The sequence below is a fragment of the Cricetulus griseus genome (assembly GCF_003668045.3).
Source record: "Cricetulus griseus strain 17A/GY chromosome 1 unlocalized genomic scaffold, alternate assembly CriGri-PICRH-1.0 chr1_1, whole genome shotgun sequence".
NCBI classification, from domain to species: Eukaryota; Metazoa; Chordata; class Mammalia; order Rodentia; family Cricetidae; genus Cricetulus; species Cricetulus griseus.
This window is the reverse complement of record NW_023276807.1, coordinates 11,774,792-11,793,310: the sequence shown is the minus strand read 5'-3', so window position 1 is coordinate 11,793,310 and position 18,519 is coordinate 11,774,792. Positions and strand designations below refer to the sequence as shown.

At 50.1% G+C, this 18,519-nt stretch overlaps 1 protein-coding gene across 1 annotated transcript in view; it reads left to right on the top strand.

Annotated features, from left to right (window-relative positions):
• The window catches only part of Fer1l5 (fer-1 like family member 5), a 48,193-nt gene extending 30,025 nt beyond the window's left edge, over positions 1-18,168 (top strand). The window contains exons 23-51 of the mRNA XM_035452480.1: positions 1,948-2,111; positions 2,398-2,512; positions 3,522-3,624; positions 4,138-4,301; positions 4,401-4,571; positions 4,769-4,901; positions 5,021-5,098; positions 7,375-7,556; positions 7,684-7,845; positions 8,143-8,241; positions 9,468-9,614; positions 9,691-9,853; positions 10,013-10,038; positions 11,707-11,757; positions 11,868-11,978; positions 12,447-12,566; positions 13,006-13,167; positions 13,370-13,461; positions 13,820-13,990; positions 14,177-14,325; positions 14,550-14,689; positions 15,741-15,829; positions 16,044-16,139; positions 16,305-16,446; positions 16,665-16,764; positions 16,841-17,031; positions 17,194-17,303; positions 17,559-17,706; positions 17,817-18,168. Coding sequence (XP_035308371.1) covers positions 1,948-2,111; positions 2,398-2,512; positions 3,522-3,624; positions 4,138-4,301; positions 4,401-4,571; positions 4,769-4,901; positions 5,021-5,098; positions 7,375-7,556; positions 7,684-7,845; positions 8,143-8,241; positions 9,468-9,614; positions 9,691-9,853; positions 10,013-10,038; positions 11,707-11,757; positions 11,868-11,978; positions 12,447-12,566; positions 13,006-13,167; positions 13,370-13,461; positions 13,820-13,990; positions 14,177-14,325; positions 14,550-14,689; positions 15,741-15,829; positions 16,044-16,139; positions 16,305-16,446; positions 16,665-16,764; positions 16,841-17,031; positions 17,194-17,303; positions 17,559-17,706; positions 17,817-18,041 — 3,804 coding nt within the window. The 3' untranslated portion in view covers positions 18,042-18,168. The remainder of the gene's footprint in view (positions 1-1,947; positions 2,112-2,397; positions 2,513-3,521; positions 3,625-4,137; positions 4,302-4,400; positions 4,572-4,768; positions 4,902-5,020; positions 5,099-7,374; positions 7,557-7,683; positions 7,846-8,142; positions 8,242-9,467; positions 9,615-9,690; positions 9,854-10,012; positions 10,039-11,706; positions 11,758-11,867; positions 11,979-12,446; positions 12,567-13,005; positions 13,168-13,369; positions 13,462-13,819; positions 13,991-14,176; positions 14,326-14,549; positions 14,690-15,740; positions 15,830-16,043; positions 16,140-16,304; positions 16,447-16,664; positions 16,765-16,840; positions 17,032-17,193; positions 17,304-17,558; positions 17,707-17,816) is intronic.
• Positions 18,169-18,519: the final 351 nt, after the last annotated feature.

Here is an 18,519-nt window from a genome sequence, read left to right as displayed (position 1 = left end):
GCCAGGGAAGAGCAGGCCTGACAGTCAGACATGCAGAAGAGAAGACGAAGAGACAACAGTTCAGACCCAAAGTTGAGGTGGACACCGACCACATCTGAAGACTATGAGAGAGCTCTGAAATGAAATCAATGGTGGATGGCGTTATTAGTTTAGCATCCCTGCTCACAAGCCTTAGGCATGTGCTAATAAAATGGTGCCTGAATGGCCCTTTGGTACCTGGTCACACTGTTCCTGGTGGAAGTTTATTGAGAGTTTTCTCCTAGCTTGCCAAAGGCATGTGAACAGATCAGGACTCCAAATTGTATAGTGTCTCATTTGTTGCAGCTTAGGACCCCTGCAGACCATAGTCAGTCCTTCGGGCTAGACTGGAGGTCATGGGAGGTGGGGAAAGGCCAGTACATGTGAAAGGAGCAGGAGATGAGGTCACAGAGCATCAACCTGGGATTCAGGGAGAACAGCTGGGCAGACTGCTCTGTAGAGGGCAAGGGATGCCGCTTGCTCTTTGGAAGAGGGCTGGCCCAGGAAAATAGCTCTGCCAGCAGAAAGGCAGTAAGGTTTGTGTGTTGGGTTATTATTCGACCTTTTCTGGGGATATGTGAACAAATGTTTACCAACCTCAGATAGGTGACCCATAACAGAGTAAAGGAACAGTTCCATCCAGCTTGGGGAACCAAGTTCAAGTGGGGTTACTTACAAAAGCATGGGCAATGTACAGACATCTCTACCATCAGAGAAGTCTTCTCCCAGCAATTGTTAACTGCTTATATGTTGGGGAGGAGAGGAGCCCCTTGAGCCTTGTAAGCTATTTATGTACTCCAAAGAATAGGTGGTCCCATCTTGCAAAGGCTTCCTATGGGTAGTCACAACTGACGTGATTTCAGGACAGCAATGGCCATGTCAAGTCTGGAAGACAGAATTCCTCAATACAGGCCTTTTAAGTTACAGAATTCTAACAGGAGAAGTGCTGAGATTTCAACATTGGCCTGGGCTACATAAAGAGTACCAGGCTAACCTGGGCTATTTCAATAAAGAAAAAAGTGGATTTAAAACATTGTTATGTTTTAAGTTGCATGTGTTGATAACATACCATAATACAGTCAGCTCCCCCTTCAACTGTATCTCCATTTATGTGCTGAACCAACAGCGGCTTGAAAGTGCAGTTAGTTAAGTTCATGATGGCTGCATCTATACCAAAAGTGTACATACCTTTTTCCTTGTCACTATGACCTTAAGAATACACTAGAGCCAGGTGGTGATGGCACACGCCTTTAATCCCAGCATGTGGGAGGCAGATCTCTGTGATTTTGAGGCCAGCCTGGTCTATAGAGTAAGTTCCAGGACAGGCTCCAAAGCTACAAAAAGAAATGCTGTCTCAAAAAACCAGAAAAAAGAAAGAAAGGAAAAGGAAAAAAATACACTAGGACAACTGTTGGCATAGCATTGTATTGCATTTTATGTCATCTATAGATGATTAAAGTATATGCTATACACAGATGCTAGGCCATTTTAAAATGTAAGAGGCTAGAGAATGGATTGTGGTACCCAGGGGCATTCTAGAACCAATTCCCTGAGGTTAGTCAAGGGACAGCTGTGTCTAACCAGTCCTGCATAAGTCAGGGACAGAGAAGGGATGGAAGAGGTTGTAGGAGAAAAGACATGGGGGTAGCACAGGAGGGTGAGTTTCTCAGGTCAGCAGTGACTAGGACGTAGGCAGGTCACATTGAAGACACAGGCTTTAACCTGGGCATCACCCTGCTCCTCTGCTACCTGTGCAGTGGTGGGTGGTGTTGACTGCTGAGCCTCTGTCTCCTAGGTACAGTTGGGATATGGAACTGTCTTGCTTGGCTACTACATTTCTAAAGGTTAGGGAACAAGAGTCTCTACATCCCTACCACCAAGGTGGTTGGTGGAGGAGGTATGGACACTGACTGGACTCCCCTCCCCCAGTATGAGAATCAGGCCAAGGTGAAAGGCCAGTGGGGACAGCAGGGACTGTACAGATGCCCCAACTTCTCAGATGTCTTGGGACGCAAGGCTGTCCCCAAGACAGATTTCAAGACTCCCCTGGGATGGCACTGGAAGGGTGACTGGATAGTGGAGCCTCAGAGGAGGTAAGGATGATGCATGTCCTGACCTAGCACCTGGGACATTCTACTGTGTGACTCCTCTCACCTGGGAGGGCTAGTAGGAACTTAAAGAGGTGGGCCCCAAAGCTACTGAGCTAGTCCCTGTGAGTGGGAATACACAAGACCAGCAGCCCTGCCCAACACCTGTCTGCCTGCCAGGCTCTGCCTAGCTAAAGGGAGGTGGGACGTCACATATGGGTGCCTGGCCAGCAGAGAATGATCCCAGGAAGTTCAGACAGCTCTGGGGACTTGGGGTCTCATTGCTGCCCAGACTCCTCCTGGACACAGACATCAACAAGAGCCAGGTGCTGGAAGAGGTGTATGAAAATCAGACCCGCAATGCCAAAGGCATTTGGGTGCCTGCAGCTGTTCCCAACACAGACGTGGTAAGTGTCTCCATCCCGCCACTGGGTACAGGGAGAGAGGCAAGGGCCAGATGGAGGGACTCAGAATTTGGGGTGTCCCAGCAATAAGAACTATGTCTGAGCTCTGTTTCATGCATGCTGTGGGACCCCAGATAAGTATTTCAGCTCTGAGGTTCTTCTAGCACTAATGAAGGGGTTGTGCCCAAGGATAGCAAGCTGCAGACATTAAACTGGACATCAGAAAGAGCTAGACACTGTGAGGCCTGTATTCCAGCTGCTTCAGGAGATAGGGCAAAATGATCACTTGAACCCAGGATTTCAAGTTTGAACCTGAGTTCTATTCCCAGTTTCCACATAAAAAAACAAAACAAAAAAATACAAAACAAAAACAGAAACAAAATAAAAACAAACAAACAAAAAAAAAACAGGCATGGTAGTATATTCTTACAGTCCCAGAGGCAGAGAGGCAGAAACAGTTAGGCCCCGCTCCTAGTGTTTGCTGGTCAGACAGTCTAAATTAACAGATAAACCCCCAGATCTCAGTAAGAGACAATATCTCAAAAACTAAGACCAATGGGCTCCTGAGCAATGAGACTGACTCCCAGCTTCCACATGCGTGAGTATGTTCGAGCACACACACACATACTCAAACACACTCAACTTACTTTGTCCTGACAGAAATATTCTGTCCTCTCTATCACTCCACCATTCCATGGTTCTTCAAGAAATACAGTGCTAAGATATAGGAACTAGCCTTTGAACTTTGTTTCATTTTAGTTAACCCAGAGGCTACTGGCCACTGAGTAGAACCATGCAAGTCTAATCTGTCCCCAGTGCAACAAGGAAAGAGTTGTTCACCTCTAAATAAATGAGCCCGGTGGCAGCAGAAGTAGCAAGATTTTCTGGCCTACAGGGTGGCTGGAAGTTCAAAGACAGCAGTGTGTGTGTGTGTGTGTGTGTGTGAGAAAACAAGTGAAGGCAAGCTTCATCTACCTCACATGACCCTTCCTCACCTTCAACATCCATACAGAATGGACAGCCTGTGGAAGCCATGGAGAATGTTAAGTGTCCCCAAGGCTGGCACTTTAAGAAAAGCTGGATTGTGGATCACAATTATGCAGTGGACAGTGAAGGTCAGTCTCTGATCAAGTCTGAGGGCATGTAGGCCTGGAGCCCTGAAGCATTCAAGTCTGGTTCTTCTAGCAGCCCGTGAGTGGCCAAACTCTCAGGCAAGACGTGTCTGAATTCCTGGGAGTTCCCCGTCTCAAGGGAATAGGACACAGCCATTCAGCAGACACAGCCCCTAGTATTGAGATGCTGCAGGCACTTCCTGAGGCCCAGCCCTGAGCAGCCTGGCAGATGAATGCCTGTGAACATGGTTTTGGTTATAGAGCTTCCCCTCTCCCGAAGTGGCTCCAGGGAAGGAGCAGTGAGTTGATGTCTTGAGGCCTGGGCTCCAGACACAAACAATTGCTGCAGTTGGTCTCATGTAGTCCAAATTACACAATTCGAGCCCATCCTCCTGGACAAGAGGGCCCTCTTTCCCCCAGGACCTATCCCTCTAGGGGTCCTTCTCTCAGGCACATCAAAGCCCCCCAAGTCTGCAGGTACAAGTGGACTCAGAAGCCATGGTCCTGCCCCTGCAGGCTGGGAGTATGGAGTGGGGATCCCACCCTCTGGCCTGCCGCAGATCTGGAACTCGGTGGAAAAGACTTACCATTCAAGCCGCAGGCGACGCTGGGTGCGTGTGCGCTTCCGGGATCACCAGGAGCTGAGCCAGGAGCAGGAGACTCTCTCCTTCCTACAGACGGTGAGGCATCTGGAGCAAAGGCCCTAGCTGGGACAGGCGGGGTCACTTGCAAAGCAGGGACAGGAGCACGACTCTGAGACCCTGCATTTTTCCCGGCAGCAAGACATCTCTGAGGAGGGAAAGGAGGGCTGGGAGTATGGCACCTTTGACTCCAAGTTCCACCTGGACCCAAAGCCAACAAGCCGGTTCCGGCGCCGCTGTTGGCACCGACGGCTGGCACCCAACAAGGAGAGGGGTGTGGCTCCCATATTCTTCCTGGAGGGATCCTTGGTAAGACTTCCGTGGTCTGGGCAGCACTTGTCTATTACCTCTAACTCCCGGAGGCTCAGGAGCACACACCCCTGACCTCCGCTGGGCCCCAACTCTTCAGGTTTGGCAGCTGGCATCTGCAGGGGGTGGGGGTGGGGCTAGGGCCTGGAGAGAGGAGTCGGGAAGTACTGGGAACCTTAAGCGGGGGGCCTTTCTAGGCACAGGCAGCGGAGTTGGAAAACCAATCTAAGCCGGAACCGCATAGGACCAGGTCGTGGTGGGACTCCTGGAGGCGCATGCAGGAGGATCCCTGGATCCCCAACATGCCTTTCATCTACTGCGTATTCCAAAGTGAGCCCTGACCTGGGAGTCTACTGAGTGGCCCCAGAGGCCAGGGCCTGAGGCCAGGGAGTAGGGAGGAGGCTATGAAGAGCTGGGGACAGGAAATGAACGAGACTTCTCTTTACCAGAGCCTCACTACTACCAGCTCTTCTGCTATATCTACCGGGCCCGGAATCTGATGTACAACCAGATCCTGACCTTTCAGGGTAGGAATGCTGCAGTTGGTAGCTTTTCACTCCTTGCTCTTTGTTCTTTGTAGGCCCTCTACCCAGCTCCCAAATAAATACATGGAGGCTTATTCTTACTTACGAACACCCGGCCTTAGCTTGGCTTGTTTCTAGCCAGCTTTTCTTAAATTATCCCATCTACCTTTTGCCACTTGTCTCTTATCTTTTTCTATTCTATATGCCTTTCTTCACTTCTTACTCCATGGCTTACTGTGTAGCTGGGTGGCTGGCCCAGGTGTCCTCCTCTCTTTCCCTTCTTGCTCCTCAATCCTTTTTCTATTTATTCTCTCTGCCTGCCAGCCCTGCCTATCCTTTCTCCTGCTTAGCTATTGGCCATTCGGCTCTTTATTAGACCAATCAGGTATTTTAAACAGGCAAAGTAACACAGCTTCACAGAGTTAAACAAATGCAACGTAAAAGAATGCAACACATATTTGCATCATTAAACAAATGTTCCACAGCATAAACAAATGTAACACAGGATGCCCCCTGCCATTCAGCTCTGTCTCCCATCCCCCAAGGCCAGGTAACACATCCACTTACATCCGTGATGAATATGTAACAAAGATGCAGATCCCTCTCCCAAGAAGCTTGTCTTTTTTTTTTTCCCCCGAGACAGGGTTTCTCTGTGTAGCTTTGGAGCCTATCCTGGCACTCGCTCTGGAGACCAGGCTGGCCTCGAACTCCAGATCCACCTGCCCCTGCCTCCTTCAGCAAATCCTTCCGGCCTGCGCCACCAGAGACGGCCAAGAAGCTTGTCTTAGTGAGGGTGACAATTGGTGTGATGAAGCACCATGACCAAAAGCAACTTGGGAAGAAAAGGCTTTATTTCTCTTACAGTTCCACATCCCAGTTCACCATCCAAAGCGCTGAGGACAGGCACTCACACAGGGCAGCCCCTGGAGGCAGGGGCTGATGCAGAGGCCATGGAAAGGTGCTGCTGCTTACTGGCTTGTTCCTCATGGCTTGCTCAGCCTGATTTCTTACAAACCCAGGACCACCAGTCCAGGGATGGCACCACATATAATAGGTTGGACCTTCCCACATCAGTCACTAAGTAAGAAAATGCCCTGTAAGTTTGCCTACAGACCCCCCCACACACACACACACACAGGGTTTCTGTGTAACAGCCCTGGCTGTCTTGATTTGATTTATAGACCAGGCTGGTCTCGAGCTCACAGAGATCCACCTGTCTCTGCCTTCCGAGTGCTGGGATTAAAGGTGTGCACCACCACCGTCCAGCCAGCCTGGTCTTATGGAGGCAGTTTCTCAATTAAGGCTTTCTGCTGTATGACTTTAGCTTGTGTCAAGTTGACATAAAACTAACCAGCTCAAAGCTTATGACTGCAGTTTAGGGGAAAAGACCACCAAACAAAGACAACAAATCCAAGGTGCCCTTGAGATGTGATCTCAATGCTGTGAAATTTAGGGCAGTGCTGAGGAACTCAGTCACTTATCTGGGGTCACTTAGTAGGCCTAGAAAAGGGCTTGCATGGCAGATGACTGGTAAAGAGGGTGGGATATGAAAGACAGTAGCACACTGGCCTGGAGAGATGGTTCAGCAGTTAAGAGCACGAGCTGCTCTTCCAGAGGGCCCAGGTTCAATTCCCAGCACCCACACAGAAGTGCACAACTCTCTGTAACTCCAGTTCCAAGGGATACAACACCCTCACACAGACATAAGTGCAGGCAAAGCACAAATGCTCACAATATAAAAAAAAAAAAAATACACAGAGAGACAGACAGGCTGGGGACCACTTAAGGCTTTGTAGAAAAGGGACAGGGAGGAGGCCCCGAGTGAGGAAGACCCATTGAACCATTCAGGAGGTGAACTGAGTACCCCCACACTGTCCTGTTAATGGCACTGTGATAGAAGATAAGCGGTGGTGGCAGGGCTTCCAGGATGTTTGCCGAGCTCTGTGTCCCTTGAACATAACCAGCCATATTAAAGGACACTTACCGCTGCAATGGACAATTGATAATGGGAAGCCTTATCCCCAGAACTTCTCTACAAGAGCCCCTTTCCGCACCACCACAGTGGGCATGGCATTCACACAGATGGGAACAAAGGCTCCCCTGGCCTGTGGGGTATGCACAGTTGATCTGCAGCTCCTGCTGAAGCAGCATTCTAGAACTGCTGGCAGTGGCTGCCCATCCCAAGTCTCCTCAGGTCTAATGGCTACCGCTGCAGAGGAGAGGAGAACCTCACTTGGGGGTTTGGAGCTGTGACCCCCTGCCCTCCTTCTCTGCTCTAGAGCCTTTCATTCGAGTGGTCTTCTTGAACCACAGCCTGTGTACCCAGACGCTACATAGCTCTGCAGCTCCGACGTGGGCCCAGACGCTCATCTTCCAGCACCTTCTGCTGTTTGAGAACCCCAAGGATACCAAAGAGAACCCCCCATTTGTGGTGCTGGAACTGTGGCAGCATGACTCTAAGGTATAGCAGGCTGTGCCTGAGGGAGGAAGATGTGTTAACTGAGCCTCCCCTCCCCCTTCTTCCTCAGAAGCCCATGTTGGAAGCCTGGTTTGGGCCTCCACAGTCTCTGAACTCCCTTTTCCTCTAGGGAAAAAAGGTCTTGTGGGGACGGAGCATGTGGCCCCCAGTGGTTTGGTTGAACCTCCAAAGCTGGACCTTGACCCCCCTGAGGTGGCATCCAATTATGAAAGAGTTGGGAGAGGAAGAGGGTGAGATCTTGGCATCCTGTGAGCTGATCCTCGAGGTTGAGGTACAGATGAGAATAGCAGGGCTTGGGCCCCTCCCTGGTCTTCCTCCACCTCCAGGTTTTTACAAACACCAGGGCTCACCCCTTTCCCCTCAGGAAAAGTCTGAGGTTCAAGGACCACACACTGAATTCAATGCTGTCAACCTGGCCTGTCTCCCCCTTAACTCCCTTACAGCCCAACCCATGGGTTCTGAGAACTCTCTAGCTGAGCTTTCTAAGGGACATGCTGGGTGGGATTAGGAGCAGCAGGACCAGCCCCCAGGACTTCAGCTTCCCTGCTTTCCCTCCTCTGCCCTCCAGAAAGACGTACATCTGCCAATGCTAAGTGTCCCCTTTAAGGACGGGATATACTCACTGCCTAAGAACATCCAGCCCACGGTGAAAATGATGGCCATTGAGGTGCGTGCAGATGGGGAGGGTTGGGCAGGGGGGAAGCCTTTCCCAGAGCAGCCTAGGGTACCCTGGAGCTCTTAGGGAGACACTTCTGACAACCTGGCCCAAAGCTTGAACCCTAAATACACATTCTCAGAGGCAGGAGAGACGAAAGAAACGAGAGCTGAAGCTTGGATAACATGGCAAGTCAGGCAGGGGGGAGTAGATGTGGGACTATCTTGTGTTGGTCCCTGTGCAGCAGGAATTGATTTCCCAAGAAGGAAATCAAGGCTCAGAGACAATACATTGCAGACACAGTGACCAGAGACTAAGTGACAGAGACACAGTGTAAGCCCATCCTTGCATGAGGCCAAACAGAGGCCCCCACATTGGCTATTCTGTGCTCTGTTACAATCTGACAGAGAAAGAACAATCAAGTAATCATGGAACTAGTGACTCCTAAGACCCGCCAATGTAGTTGGTCCCCATTCAGCCCCAAGGAGGCTCTCATGAAGGGTGTGGACATTCCTGAGTTGCCCATTGTCAGTTGAGAGAGAAACCACAGGGTGCTGGGTCACTGGTTGGTCATGGAGCTGTCTGGGACACAAGTCAGCAATCTAGAGTCAGCAGCCTCAGGAGCTCAATGTCTGAGAACTGTCTGGAACCAGCAAGCCAGCAGTGAGCAGGTGTTCCATGTAATCTTCTTAGAGGCCAGTGGGGGTGAATGGCAGAGGAGCTGATGGTTAGATGGCACCTTCTACATGGAGACAGCATGTCTTGAGACGCAGCCTGTCCCCTCACAGGGTAGAGAGACTGGGAAGAGCCTCAGATGCTAGCCCTGGTATGCTTCAGGCTGCACTTCCAGACTGGCTCTTCCCCGCCCGGATTAAGAGGTGCTATCTGGGCCAGGCACTGGTGGCACTCGCCTTTAATCCCAGCACGCAGGAGACAAGAGGCAGACCAATCTCTGTGAGTTTGAGGCCACTTGATCTGTAGACTGAATTCCAGAATAGGCTCCAAAGCAATACAGAGAAACCCTGTCTCAAAAAACCAAAAAAGAAAGAAAGAAAGAAAGAAAGAAAGAAAGAAAGAAAGGAAAGAAAGAAAGAAAGAAAGGAAAGAAAGAAAGAAAGGAAAGAAAGAAAGAAAGGAAAGAAGGAAGGAAGGAAGGAAGGAAGGAAGGAAGGAAGGAAGGAAGAAAGAAGGTGCTATCTGCTCCTGCCCCTTGTCCTGCTCTCTCCTGGTTCTGACAGATTTTGGCCTGGGGCCTTCGAAACATGAAGAAGGTGCGTTACCCACAGCTCCGGGTGGAATGTGGGGAGCAGTCCCTGAGGACAGACCCCATCAGCAACTACCAGCAGAATCCCAACTTCCCTATAAAGAACTTCCTCCTCACGGTGGTAAGAAGTCCTGGGAAGGGGCTGGACAGTCTTCCTCTCTCAAGGGGCCTCACGTTCCCCTCTTTTTGGGCCATAGTTAATGCCTATGGAGGAGACCTATGCATTGCCCCTGATGGTGAAAGTGGTGGACAACCAGGTCTATGGCCAGGAGATTGTGGTGGGTCATGCCAACATCGACTTCCTCCAGCCCTATTTCTGTGACCCCTGGGCTCTGAACTACACACCTGTAAACATACCACGTATGATCCCTTCTCCTGGTCCTGTCTCCCAGGCCTCTCCTGCTCTCCACAGCAGGCCCTCATTGGGAGTAGGGTGGGACCCTGACTGCCTTGTGGGGTTGGTACCCCTCTTCCTTGGCTTCTCCCTTCCTGAGGCTCAGGATTGTGTTCTCTCCACAGCCCTGCCTGAAAAGAAGCCTGATACTGTAAGAGGGCCCCAGGTACCTTCTTCCATACCATTTACACAAATGATCCTGTCCCTGGAGAGGGGTGTCTATTAAACCAACCCTTTGAGGAGGCTTAACTGTACAGGAGAAGGCTAAGGGTTGGCCCTCAGTCAAGTCTGCATGTGAGAATCACCTGAGTTTAGGAAAGGTTAGAGGAGAGTTCCAAGACAGAGTCTCATGTATTATAGGCTGGTCTTGAACTTGCTATGTAATAGAGGATAACCTTGAACTCCCAATCTTCTTGCCTCCTCCCAAGTGCTGGGATTACATTCACCCAGCCCATCCAAACTTTTGTTATTATTTATTCCTTTGTGTAAGGCTACATGTGGCATGTATGTGTATGCATGTGCATATATGTGTGTGTACAATTATACATGTATGGAGGCCATACATAACTCCACCTTGCTATTTGAGACAGGGTCCCTTGCTGGCTTAGAAATTAATTAGGTGAGGCTACCCAGTCAGTCCAAGGGATTCCTCTGTTTTCCCCTCCCCAGTACTGGGATTGCAAGTACACACCACCACACTGGGCCTTTTTACATTCTAAAGCTCAAGATTCTCACACTTGCAAGACTGTGATGGTTAACACTGACTGTCCACTTGACAAGATCTGAAATCAACCAGGAGACTGGCCTCCAGGCATGTCTGTGAGGGGTTGTCTAGATGAGGGCAACTGGGGTGAGAGGACCCACCCTGAAAGTGGTGGGTCCCATCCCATGGGTTGGGAGAAAGCAAGCTGAACACTGGCATCCATCATTCGGTTTCCCGAATTCATACGAAATGCAGCCAGGTGCCTCGGACACCTGCCCTATCTTTTCCTCACCATGACTTCTCGAATTGTGAGCCAGAATTATCCCTTCTTCCCATAAGTTGCGTCTCGTCAAGGTATTTAATCAAAGCAACAAGAAAACTTAACACACAAGGCAAGCACTGTATAAGACCCCCTTATCTGAGACCCTGGCTACTGAGGGATCCCACTAGAGTTGCCAGTCATTAAGATTTTGTTCCAAGTCCCTCTCTCTCTAATGTGCTCCACAGTTACAGCTCTAGGGCAACATCACATTTTAATGCATAGCAGTTCCTAAATGCCTCCATCAAAAGTAAACACTGCCAGGCAAAATGGTACATGCTTGTAATCCCAGCACTCAGAAAGTGGGACAGGAAGACTGAAGGTCTGGGACGGCCTGAACTACGTAAGCAGGGCACTGTCTTAAAAACCAAGGGCTAGGAAATGTACCTAAGTGACAGACTGCTTGCCTAGCAGTGCATAGACCCTGAGTTCCATACCTAGCACAAGATGTGGGAGGCAGGGAAGGTTGATTTTGTCGGGTGGGGCATAGTGGTTAGGCCTCTAATCCCAGCTCTGGAAAGGCTGAGGCAGGAGGATCACAGCGTAGACATGGTGAGAATCTGGGGGGGGGCGGGGGGGGGGGATTGTGCCTCCATAGGTTCAGATACAGTGTGAGGGTCTGCATTTCTAAGCATGAGTCCTGTCTATACAGATGGGTAATGAACACTAAGAGGCATGGTTCTCCCATCCTCTCTACACTGAAAGACCTATGTAAATTAGTGCAAGGGGTCAGGAGAGCCTTGAGCTTCCACCTCAGCCGCTTCCTCCATTCCTTCTCCAACTTTCTCAATTTTCAGTTCCTAGACTTCCTCTACAAGAAGTTCTGGTTTGATTCCAGGAAAGATGAGGTAAAGTAGACTCAGTCCAGAGAACAAGGGACAACCCCAGTCGGTGGGAGGGGGGGGCAGGGGACACTTTAGCCCCGCCTGAGAGCCAGCCAGAGCCCCTTCTGTGTCAGGATGACTATGACTATGAGTATGACGTGGACTGGTGGAGCAAGTTCTTCTGGGCCACAGACAATGATGACAAGTCCCTGAAGTACAAGTACAAAAACTACCACACCCTAAAGGTAAGGGTCCTGGGAAAAGAATAGAACAAAATCTCCATTGGGAAGAGCTAGAGACTTGGCCCTGGTTTGTCAGGAAGCCACCAAGTGGCAGAACTTTTGGTTTGGTTTGCCTTGTTTGAAATAAGGTCCCATGTAGCCCAAGCAGGTCTCCAACTTGCCATGTAGGTGTAGATGACCTTGAACTCTGAACCTCCTGCCTCTACCTCCTGAGTGCTAGAACTGCAAGTATGCACTACATTCAACTTAATGTAGTGTGGGGATCCTGTAAAGCAAGCACTCTCCCACCTAGATGGGGCGGAGGGACTTTCTACACTGCCCCCTAAGAGTACCAGTTCCACCAGCCGCTCCATCTGAAACAGACAGTGGAGCTACTGATGGGGCAAACACTTTGGAAACGGCTTGGGAGCTGGTGATCCCTTCATCTCTGGATGGTTCCCGCCAGCCCGGGTCCTGCACACACCCTTACAGGTGTATGACTGTGAGCTGGAGGCAGTTCCAGACTTCCAGGGCCTGCAGGATTTCTGCCAGACCTTCAAACTGTACCAGGAGAAACCCAAGGTGGACAGTCCTGTGGTAGGGGAATTCAAGGTACGTCTACACCAACTGGGCTACCAGTCTCCCTATAGCCCATCTGTCCCCAAAGTTTCTAATAAAAGCCCAGAGGACGCTGAGCCAGGGCCTGAGAAATAGTCCCAGAAGTAGAGTGACACAGATCAGCCTATGCAAGCAAGACCTTCAGATTCCCAGCTCTAGCTCATGCTGGTTCCCCCAAAGATGCAAACCTCAGATACATTCAAATCTGAAGGGATGAGTGTGCAGCCAGAGTGGACACCAGCATAGTCTGGAACACCAAGTAGCTTCAAGTGCTTTTGCCCAATGTCCCTTTAAACTTGGTCCCTGCCTGAAGACCCCTGCTCACCCTCAGCCTAACCTTTTCCCTGCTATACTGGGGCAGGAGTGGGGTGGTGGCTTTACAAAGTTAGACCAGCACTATCAGATTGGGCTGTCAATGTCTTCTCACCCCCAGGGTCTCTTCCGCATCTACCCCTTTCCTGAGGACCCAGAGGCCCCCAATCCCCCACGTCAGTTCTCATCTTGGCCTGAGACCGACAACTTCCCTCAGACGTGCATGGTACGGGTATACCTGATACGAGCCATCAACCTGCAGCCACAGGACTACAATGGCCTGGTAAAAAAAAAAAAAAAAAAAATAGTAGTTCCACCTGTCACCAGTGGTCCCCACACCATGCCTAAATCACAGCATGCCATAGTGCTTCAGGCTGTTTGTACCCACACAGCCATTGCCTACAGGCACTACACAGTACACTCGTCCCCCCTGACCAACCTGATTCCCCTTTCTTTCTTTCTTCCCTCTGCTTCTCTCCCCACAGTGTGACCCTTATGTGATCCTGAAACTGGGGCAGACGAAATTTGGCAGCCGGGACTCATACTACCCCAACACTCTGAATCCTATCTTTGGCACGTGAGCTGCCCCAGTCACCCACTGCCACTTTTGGGCAGATGCATTCCTTTAGAGCCCCCAAGGTCCCTGTGAGCAGCCTCTCACCGGCTCTTAGGGGCTCAACAGGTGTAAGATAAGTGGATAATCCACCAACCACCTTTTCATACACCCCACCTACCCCTAAGGAAAGGCACTCAGGCCTCTGTCCGTGCTTTTGGCCATGTCTGGAAATTGGATTCTGGGGGACAAAAGCCCTCCCATGCTCTGCCACCCACACTGACTGTGAATGAAGAGATGGGGCAGGGACCCTTTGGCTGAGATGCTGGCCAGTGAGGCAGAGTACATGTCCACGGCCACTTTCCAATCCCCTTGCCTCTAGGATGTATGAACTCAAGTGTAACATTCCACTGGAGAAGGACCTGGAGATCCAGCTCTACGACTTTGACTTAGTTACTTCTGATGATGAGATTGGAATGACAGTTATTGACCTTGAGAACCGACTTCTGTCTGGCTTTGGGGCCCGTTGTGGGCTCTCTAACTGCTACTGCAAGTGAGTGTGGACTCTCTCAGCAAGCAAGCTGGGTGTGGAAAGGTGTGAGCCCACAGCTCCCAGAGGCTGAGAACTGGGCTGGCCTGGCCTCTTGTTCATGTTTCCAGCACCCTCACTTGCAGCTCAAAGCAGTATGTTCTCTGGGACCTGTTCCTTCCCATCTGTTCCTCTTGCATACTCGCACAGGTCAGGGCCTTTTAGGTGGAGGGATCAGCTGTCACCAAGCTACCTTCTGGACCGCTATGCCAAACAGAAAGGGCTGCCGCCACCTGTATATGACCTTGAGAAGGACTCGGTTTTCTACAATGGGAAAATGGTCCAGTTGAAGAGCTTTGGTGAGCCCAGCACACTTCCAGCCTTGGGGAACCAGTGTGGATCCTAGAATGAAAGAGTAGAGAGAGAGAGAGGAGGGCAGGTTGCCCTTGGGTAGAGAGCCATGACATCTTTCCAATTTTCCCTTCTTCTCATAGAAGGCAATTGTAGCCAAATATCCAGGCAGGGTTAGGGAGGGTACTTGGATGGAAATGCTAATGACTTCATGATCCCATCTTCGATCCAGAGTCCACACCCCCTACCCTTAAGGATTTGGGGCCTAAGAAGGAACGCCTGGCACTGTACATCTTGAACAGCCAGGGGCTGGTTCCTGAGCATGTGGAGACCCGCACACTATTCAGTAATAGCCAGCCGGGTATTGACCAGGTATGTTGACTAGAGAGGCTGGACTGGATTGGATCAGGAATGGGTGTCCATCCACCCAGGACATAGTTCACAGTGAGAAGCAAAGACAGGTCAGCGACTCACATGTGTGCACGGACAAGAGCCAAGCATGTTTTGCACAGTAGTAAGAAAGATGCTCCAATGATGTCACTTAGAGAACGTCACACCTGGAAAGGCTGTGAGAAATGGATGCTTCACAACAGCTGTGGAAGCTCTAGGGTGTCCCACCAACCACTAGTACTGTTTTTGCTCTCCAGAGGTGTAGGGAGTGGCATCATAGCTCAGAGGGCACTAACACTGCAAAGCCCAGTTCTGGCTGCTTAACTACAAGCTGTCTTCTCTATGGCAAGGAACTAAGGACACAGATCCCCAAGGGCACCTTAATTATCCCTCATTGTCCAACTATTAAAAATGGCTCCATTGTTCCACAAACCTTTCAACATTCATGAAGTCTTCTGCTAAGCAATTTTTAAAATAACCATCCTCATTAAACTGACTTTCTCAAATGGGTCAACTCTGAAGAATAAAAGTAGGTCAGATGGTTGGACAGGCAGAACATACTTACCTATTTTCCAAGGCTAGTGGTGCTACCTCTCCTCACCATTTTTACCACTAATTCTCTCAGGACTATCTACTTTGTGGCCAGCTTAATATTGTTAGGTTTTGGTCACACTACACACGATGACCTTACTGACCATTCAGCTTCCTTACTGAAGGCATCCATGCTGCTGAATACATAAGGCCCAATCCCAACATGGATCCCCATCAACAGACCACCTAAGCACAACCTCCTCACTCCCTACCCCCAGTTCATAAGTGAAATCTCAACACCCTACTTTTGGTCTCAGAGTTCACTTGCCTTCCCAGCCAAAAACTAAAGGAGTTGGTGGGTGGTTATTTTACACCTCCCAGAGATCTCTGTGCCCCACCCCTGGGTGGTGAGAATACAGTCTCATCCCAGCCTCAGACCCTCGCACCAACTCACTGAAGAGAGACTAGCAACCTCCAATCAGTAAATCCATTCTGGCTTTAGGGGAAAATACAAATGTGGGTCGACGTCTTCCCCTTCGTGCTGGGGCCTCCTGGTCGCCCAGTCAACATCAGCCCCAGAAAGCCTAAACGGTATGTGAAAGCCCAATTCCCAATCATGGCGCTCCAGCTCAGCCCCCAGGGTGCAGGGAGCCTCTACCCTCCAATCCCAAGGAGTGGGAATTCTCTATCAGGCTTAGCAGGAGCTTTCCTGCCCAAGTTCAGGCTCTCTGGGCAGCTCTTCCCTCTGCAAGGCTGTGGCTGGGGGTCTGGTCCTCAGCCCAGTCTCAGAGCACAGTGACTGCAGGTACGAACTGCGCTGTATCATTTGGAGTACGACCCAAGTGGACCTGGTTCAACAAACCTTTAGTAGAGACAAGACGAGTGACATCTATGTCAAAGGGTAAGGTGGGACGAAACACGGCAACTCCAGAAAGCCCCTTAGTTACCTTGTTCTGTCACCCTGATAAAGTCCCCTAGTCCTGAGAGAAACAGCTCTCTACCCACACCTGTGTGTGGTGGGATGGGGCCCACCTAGGAACCCCGGGTGAAAGGACTCTCGCCTCAGGTGGCTATTTGGGCAAGAGAAGGACATGCAGAAGACAGATGTCCACTACCACTCCCTGACTGGGGACGCCGTCTTCAACTGGAGGTTCATCTTTACCATAGACTACCTGGTGACAGAGCGTGTATGCGTCCAAAGTCAGAAGGTAAGGGATAGGTAGGAGGAAAGGGGGTGAGAGCCTTAGGGTCCCAGAGATTCGCCCTTGTTTCAGAGACCTGCAAGCTGTGACGGGATGTGAGGAACATGTCCTCAGGCAGAACCCCTCTTCCTTGATAGTCTGTCATTACTGACTCGTGGGCTAACAGGTATCCAAGGGAAATGTCGGTGAAGTAGGCCATTAACACAGCTTCTGCTACCCTCCAGGACTACATATGGAGCCTGGATCCCGTATCAATGAAGTTTCCAGCCAGGCTCATCATCCAGATATGGGACAATGACCTCTTCAGCCCTGATGACTTCTTAGGTGAGGTCCTGGTGTAGGGTTTGTGACACGGGATAAGCAACTCCTCGTGTTGATGATGGCCTTTCTCTGAGCTCAGGGGTCTTGGAGCTGGATTTATCGGACATGCCCCTTCCGGCTGTGAGCAGCAAGCAATGCTCCCTCAAGATGATGGAACCGGACCCCAAATGGCCCCACACGCAGCAGAAGCGCATCTCTCTCTTTAAGAAGACCAATGTAACTGGATGGTGGCCTTGTCAGGTCCTCGATGGTGACAAGTGGCGTTTGTCGGTAGGAGCTGGGGAAGGTGTTTAGTGAATAGGACCACCATGCCATCTAACTTAGCTCTCACCGACTTCTAGGACCTCAGCTCAAGCTCCTTTCCTTTGGGGAGGTAGGGAAGTGGTCCTGAGATGATCTTGCCCCTTGCCTCCTTGCCTTTGGCATCTCTAGGGAAAAGTGAAGATGACTCTGGAGATACTGACAGAGAAGGAAGCTTTGATCAGGCCAGCTGGGCGAGGCCAGTCAGAACCCAACGAATTCCCCAAACTTCATCCTCCTGTGTAAGGGCCCTGTGGGGCAGAGGCACCGGGCCCTTTCCTCCTCCTTTGTATAGGGTGGTGACTGGTGGTCCTCCATGTGGAAAGGGACAGTTACTTCCTCCTACATGGCCAAGTTACAGTTGGAAATAAGACTGTAAGGGGCTCCCCAATCTATTTAAAAAAAAAAAAAAAAAAAAAAGGAGGCAACAGTCCTGGATAACTTGACCTAAAGGCTCCTCTTGCCCTCCATTCTCTGGCATCTACTGTCATGGGCAGACGACATGACTCCCCTTTCATGTGGATCCGGTCACCGATTAAAAACTTCTGCTATGTTTTCTGCAAACGCTACCGCTACAAAATCATCTGCCTATTGATGACACTGTTACTGGCCATGATACTGTTCAATTTCATCTATTCAGCTCCGGTGAGTGCTAAACACTGGGGAAGGGACAAAGGCACTGGCCACTCTTGTGTCAGCTCTGACAGTACATTTAGGTTTCTACTTTAGGCTACTCTAGTGTCTCTTCTCTCTAGAACTATTTGGCCATGGCCTGGATCAAACCTGAACTTCGATTGAATCCTCCCATTAAAATAGTCAACCTTATCAGTTCAGCAAACACCAGCAATATCAACTCTTCTGTCTATCGCGAAGAGGGTTCAAAACTACAGCCTTTAAAAGACAATGCCTCGACACTCCACCAAGGACACAGGAACCATGTGAAAGATGTCGTCCCAGGGATTCCAGCTCCACAAGGCTAGGTTACCTGATTTTTCTCTCACCTGCCAAGCACCCTGTCTCTTGGGCTTCCCAGCAGATCCTTGTTTGAGTGTTCTAGAACATGGCCAAGGGGCTGTGCATTTTCTACTGAAATAAATACATTTTTCTAATAAAGCTACCTTGGAATTTGGGGGCTGGGATTAAAGACAGGAAAGGCTGGAAATGCCAGCTCTTTATTTGAGACTTGGAGAATGATGCCACATTTAATTACCCCACCTAGTCTTGGATTTCTTCTGTGTGTGGAGGCTTTGACAGAGAAATAAGAAAAGGGTAACTGTGAGTTGGTTGTATACTGGAGCCACGGCTTTTACCCAAGTATGAGTGTACAAGAGCCACATCAGGGACCAGGCACTACCTCATCCAGTACATACTCTGCAGTTACAATGCCCAGAAAAATAGCCTTACTAGCCATGGGAAACATTTGTTTCTGCAACAAAAAGCAAGAGCTAGGGCAGGATA